Below are 6,118 nucleotides of genomic sequence, written 5' to 3'. Positions count from 1 at the left end.
GTCCTCTGCAGAACCGTCCGGAAGTCCCTTCCTTACACACAGAGGCATCACACTGCTCTCCTTTGGAGGCAAAATCAGACAGGTCCAGCATGCAGGCCTCAGTCAAGCGCACCCAGCCCTCCCTGCCCCTCCTGACCTGCCTCAGGGAGGGAGGGTGCTCCCCGAGGGCCCACTGGGCCTCTCCCCAAACAATTCCTATAGATAGACACACAAAACAACAAACAAAAAACCTAGGGGAAAGTCCAATAAGAACCTTAATCAAAAAAAGTCCAAATAGTCTTCCTCTTTGCCTTCTGAGGCACATGTAAGTCCCTTCTCACAAGGCTTCCTGTCCAATTAGGACAACATTACTATTTCATTTTTTAAAAATAAAAATAATGATACCCACCCATGCTACTTCTACAGCGCACCTCACACACTTCAAAACAGGCATTGCTCCCTTGACACAAGGTAAACTTAAAACTTTGCTGCAACCTCACAGCCTCCACAGGGCTGCTCATCACAACCAACTCAAATGCCGTCTGGAGAGGAGGGGACAGCAGAAAGCATCTTCACTCTCCCTGCCTCCCACCCTGGAGGCCAGGACGGCAGGGAGGCCCAGCGAGGGCCATGCCCCTACCCGAGGAAGGGACGAGCCCTCTCCCCAGCTCTGCCGTGAGCCTGGGGTCCCCGGCCGGGGCTCCGCTGTGTTCATAAGGTCTCAGGACTTCGAGACCCCAGTGCAAACCAGCCAGTCTTCTCCTGGGCCAGGTCCAGCTCTCGCAGGCGGATGTGCACCTCCCCAAGGAGAACGTTCTCCCAGAATCCTTGCTCACTCAGCACACTCAGCTGCAGCTCCCGCTGCCGAAGGTCTCCCTTGGGAATTCCATCATACACCAGCATCTCATTGTAGGCGGGGTTGCAGGTTTTCCGGGCCACTTTGGTTTTCTTCTTAGTGGTTTTCTGAGGGTCAGGAAGGAGGTAAATCTTGACATAGGGGTCGGGATCATTCCCATCCTGGAGCAGTTGCAAGCCCCGAATGTGCATCACCATGATGAAGAGTTTATTGTTTTTGTAGGAGATGGACAGTTTCGCCTCTCCTCCAACCTTCCCGACTGGCCGGGCCCATGTGCCTTCTGAGGACCTGGGAGCCAGGCTGCTGCCTGCGGCCTTCTCATCCCTGGGCAGGGGGTGGAAGAAGGTATACACCAAGTCACACTCGGCCACCTCCGGGGCCGCGTGGACCAAGTGCCAGATGTAGCCGTTCAGCTCCTCCCGGCGCCACTCGGCCCCGCCTCTCCTCGCGAGCGGCCAATCACGAAGCGACTGGGCAAGAGGGAAGAAGGGAAGAGCAGCCGCGGCTTATTGTGTAACTCCTGGAACTCCTCAAACATCCGCTGGATGTAAGTGGCCTCATGAGCATTCTCTCGCATAACCTTTACCACGTAAATATAGCCCTTGTTAGGGTGGAAGACCTTCTCGTGGCGACAGAGAAACACATCGCTTATGCGGCCTGAGCTCTTGAGAGTATGTGTTCGCGGAGCAAACGAGAGGGTCAGCCGATCATCTGAGCCTAAAAACTTCATCTGAGCCAGGTTATGAATAAAAAAATTGAGCTTTGTGGCTACACTGCCAAGACTGGACTCTATCAACCTAGTGAAGTAGGTAGTGGCACTGGCCTCCGTGTCCTGAGGCCTCAGGGCATCATACACGAACTTGAGGTCTTCCAGGTCTGAGAGCTCAGGGATCCCGCAGGACAACATCAGGCCCAGAAGGTTGAGGAAGAGGTGGGTGTGCTTGCGAGTGAGGTTGTAGGCTTTGCAACAAAGGTCAACAAAGTCATGGAAGCGGCTGGAAGGCTTGTCACCCCTGTTGATGACATACGCCATGTCCGAGGTGAAGACAAAGAGGGCGCGGTCCCGCTTGATGTTGCCAAACATCTGGGCATGGCCCAGGAAGCGGCCGAAATCTATGTGGAACATGTGGCCGGCCGTCTTCAGCATGATGTTGTCGTTGTGTCGGTCACAGATGCCCAGGACATAGGCGGCCACACAGCAGCCAGCAAAGGAGTAGATGAAGTTCTCTACAGCCTTCTCATACTACTCCTCCCCAGGGTTGTGCTTCTGCAGCCAGTCGGCGAGGGGCCGGTCCTTAAAGGAACCGGTCACCCCGTGCTCCACCTGGATCTTGCGCAGGGTCTCAGAGTTGGGGATCATCTCCACCATCCCTCTCCCCCGGCCAGTGGAGAAGCAGCGGAAGATGACCATGCGCATGTCCAGCCCCTCCTGGACCCAGATCTTGCTCATGATGCGGATCATCTGCAGGGTCAGCATGTCCTGGCGAAGGTCGTCAGGCGTGAAGGTGACACGGATGTTCTCGCCCAGCAGGTCCACATTTTGGAAGGAGAGCTTGAGGGGAACGGCGTTGGAGTTGAAGTAGGAACAGTCCCTAGGCACAATGCCCTTAACCAGCAGACTGGGGCTGAGGGGCAGCCAGCAGGAGCCGCTGAGGGCGAAGAACTGCTCCACCTCCTCCAGGCCGGTGCGGAGGATGCCCTGCAGTGCAGAAGGAGCAGCCTCCCGGACCTGCTGGGCCAGTTTGGCCAGGGTATTAACAAGCCAGCACTGGCGGTTAAACTCCTCTCTCAGCCCCTTGCCACAGCAACACAGCAAGGCGGCCAGATACTGGTAGCAGATGCTGAACTGACAGTCCTTGAGGCCGTCCTTCAGCAACCGGAAGTAGTAGTGAGTCACTCTCAAGTCAGAAACAGCTCGCTTCAGGAGGAAGCGCACCAAGGGGCTGTCTAGGTAGCATTCGTACTTTAAGGCCTGCACAAGCTGGGGCAAGTAGTCCAGCAACTCAGCATCGGAGAGGGAGCCGATCCACTGCACAGCCATGCGACGCACCTCCTGGTCTGGGAACCTGGTGTTCAGGAGCCCCAGGGCGTCCTGGTGGTTCATGGGGGTCCACTGTGCCAGCAGAGCATAGGTGTCGGCGAGGCAGGCCCACTCCCAGCTGGGGGCGCTGGCGAGCACCAGGGGCAGCGCGCTCACCTCCGCGTGGCAGTAATACTGCTTCTCCCACAGGTGCTTTTTGTCCGCATCCGTGAGCCAGTGCAGGGACTCCTTCTGCATGATGTTTTTAAGCACATGTTGGTCTTCCTCCCGGAGGCTGCCAAACTCATAGCAGGGGCTGAACTTGTCTCCAGCAGGGCTGGTGAACTTGATGTCAAAGGCCGAGGTGGGAAAGCCAATCTACAGGATCACACTGTCTGGCGGGTGGAAATTGGGCACACTCCAGCGGGCACCGGGGCTTTCCTGTGTTGCTGGCGATAAGCCCAGAAGCTTCCGGCCACAAGTCAGGACTTGCCTGAAGCTGAAGAGTGGAGCAATGACCCAGCCCAGGGCTTCGGGCACCCGCCGCTGTTTGCTGGCCTCCGAGGAGCTCCCAGGCGGGGGCACGGGCAGAGCGTAAAGAGTGGCACACAGCAGGGTCTCCCGAGGCAGCCGGTTCACCTGCACAGGGAAGCAGATCCTAGGGAGGACAGGAAACCAGATCAGCCGGTGCCACCCCTGTGGCCTCCAGGCCAGGCGGCCAGGATGTCAGGCTGAGGCTGAGGGCGCCGCCTCCCATATCCTCCCTGGGGAAGCCTTCCTGCAGAACTAGGACAGACCCCAGACTGCAGGCAAAACTTCCCTCAAGTCCCTCGGGATCACAGTCTAGAGTCTCTGCAGGCCCTGGGGAGAGTCAGGCAAACATCCTCTGACTCTGAGGCTACTCAGTGTGACCAGACAGAACTCACTTAGCCAGAGTCACCCAGAGTTCAGGTAACAACATGACCCAAACTGTCTGCCGCACTCCTTCCCAAGTTTCAGGATTTCTGCAGAGGGTCCCCAAGAACCCGCCTACTGACAGTCCTTTTCCACTGAACAATCCCCACCACCAGGAAGCAGCAGCAGGATCTCTTCCTCCCGCTGACCGCCCCCCTCCCCAACCCCGACAGCCCTGCCGGAACCTGTCTGTCCTCCCCAAACCCCTCTTCTCCTAACCCACCAGACACAAATAGTTTGTTCTCATCCCCAACATTTTGAAAACCAAAGGGACAAAAAGAAGGGGTTCCTCCCCGCCCCCGGGTAGTGAGAAAGCAAACTGGCAGGATCCCAAGAAGTCAGACTCAGAAGCCCCTGTGGGGCCTCAGTCCAGATGCCCACAATTTCTTAAGCTATCTTTTGGTAGTCAGTCCCACCCCTTTACTTCAAACCATGGTGAGCACTATAGTTTTGTCTTTTCCAGATGTCATTTAAACGGTACCAAGGAATATGCAGCCTTATTATGCCTATGACTTCCATCATTCAGAATTATGCAACCAAGATCCGTTTCTGTTTATGAACACCAGTAGTTCATTACTTTTTATTGTTGAGTAGTATTCCATTGTATAGATGTACTGCAGTTTGTTTATCCATTCACCAGTTAAGGACATCTGGATTGCTTCCAATGTGAGGCAATTATGAGTAAAGTTGCCAAAAACATTCACATATAGGTTTTCGTGTGAACATACATTTTCATTCCCTTGAGTAAACCAGGTGTGAGATTACTACGACATAGGCTAAGTGTGTGTTTATTATTATAAGAAAGAGCTGAACTGTTTTCCAAGACACTGCCATTTTGTATTTCAACCAACAAAGTTTGCTAGTTCCATGTGATCTGTATCAAGCCATTACCTGAGATTGTTAGGCTTCTTTTTCTTTTCTTTTAGCCATTTTAATAGCATATGCTGGTATCTAATTATGATTTCAATTTGCATTTTCCTAATGACTAATGATGGTAAGCATCTTTCCATGTGCTTATTTGCCATCTGTATATCTTCTTTGGTGAACTGACTGTTCAAATCCTTTGCCTATTTATTTATATTAATAATTGGGCTGTTTGTCTTTCACCATTTAGTTTTGAGAGTTCTTTATTTACTTTCTGAATTCAGGTTCTTTTTCAGACATATAATTTACAAATATTTTCTCCTAGTCTGTGACTTTTCATTTCATTCTTGCAGCTATCTTTTGGAGAGCAAAGGTTTTTAGTTTTGATTAAGTCTAATTTATCAGGTTTTTTTTTTGTTCCTTTTATTTTTTGGCTATGCCATGTGGCATGTAGGATTTTAGTTTCCTGCCAGGGAAGTCCCAGGTTTTTTTTGTTTTTTATGGATAATGTTTTTGGTGTCTAAGAATTCTCAATGCAAAATCAAAGATTTTTCTTCTATGTTTTCTCATGGAAAGTACATATATTTTGTTTTATATTTAGCTCTATGATGCATTTCAGTTAATTTTTCTATGAAGTGTAAGGTAGGGGTTCAGGTGACTTTTCTGCATGGATATGTAATTGTTTAAGACCATTTGTTGGGAAAAAAAAAACAAAACTATACTTTCTTGACCTTTTATCAAAAACCTATTGACCAAACTATTCTGTATGATTTCCAGTCTCATAAAAATTTAAGATTTGTTTTATGAATAATTGTATTTCTAAGCAAATGTTCCTTGTGTCCTTGAAAGAATTCCAAGTCTCCTATATCCTTGATAATTTTCTATTTCTTCTATGATTACCAAGAGGATACATCTCTTGGTGTTACTGTTTTAGTAGTTGCTATAGTGATTGTAACACACAAACCTTTCTTAATCTACTTAGAGCTAATATTTTGCCACCTCAAACAAAATGTAAAAGCCTTCCAACCACATGGACCCTTCACTCTTGCTTCTTTATATTAGAGTCATCATTTGTACTATGATGAAAACCCTACCAAACAATGTTATACTTTCTGTTCAACTGTCCTATGTATTTAAAGATCTTAAAAAAAGAAAAATAGCCTATACACCCAAATATTTGCCATTTATTTATGTTGTTTTTCCTGTATTCTTGAATTTCCATGTTTCTCCCAGGTATCATTTCCCTCCAGTCTGAAGAACTTTAGAATTTCAGCATTTCTTTTAGAATAAATTTAATGCTGACAATCCTCCTGTTTTCTCTTCACCTGAGACTGTCTCCCTTTTGCTTACATTCCTAAAGGATATTTACTTTTGCTGGTTGTAGAATTTGGGGCTGACAATCCTTTTCTCTTAGTACTTTAATTATATTGGTCCACTATCTTCTG

At 49.5% G+C, this 6,118-nt stretch overlaps 1 protein-coding gene across 1 annotated transcript; it reads right to left on the bottom strand.

The window, feature by feature from the left end:
* Positions 1 to 680: 680 nt before the first annotated feature.
* On the bottom strand, positions 681 to 3,816 carry LOC133048768 (phosphatidylinositol 4-phosphate 3-kinase C2 domain-containing subunit beta-like). The gene is given in 3 exon segments (XM_061132528.1): positions 681 to 1,280; positions 1,283 to 3,513; positions 3,782 to 3,816. Coding segments are annotated over 3 exon segments (2,856 nt in total). The 3' UTR covers positions 681 to 690.
* Between the last annotated feature and the right edge of the window lie 2,302 nt (positions 3,817 to 6,118).

This window comes from Dama dama, chromosome 29 (genome assembly GCF_033118175.1).
Source record: "Dama dama isolate Ldn47 chromosome 29, ASM3311817v1, whole genome shotgun sequence".
NCBI lineage: Eukaryota > Metazoa > Chordata > Mammalia > Artiodactyla > Cervidae > Dama > Dama dama.
This window is presented reverse-complemented; position numbering and strand designations above follow the sequence as displayed.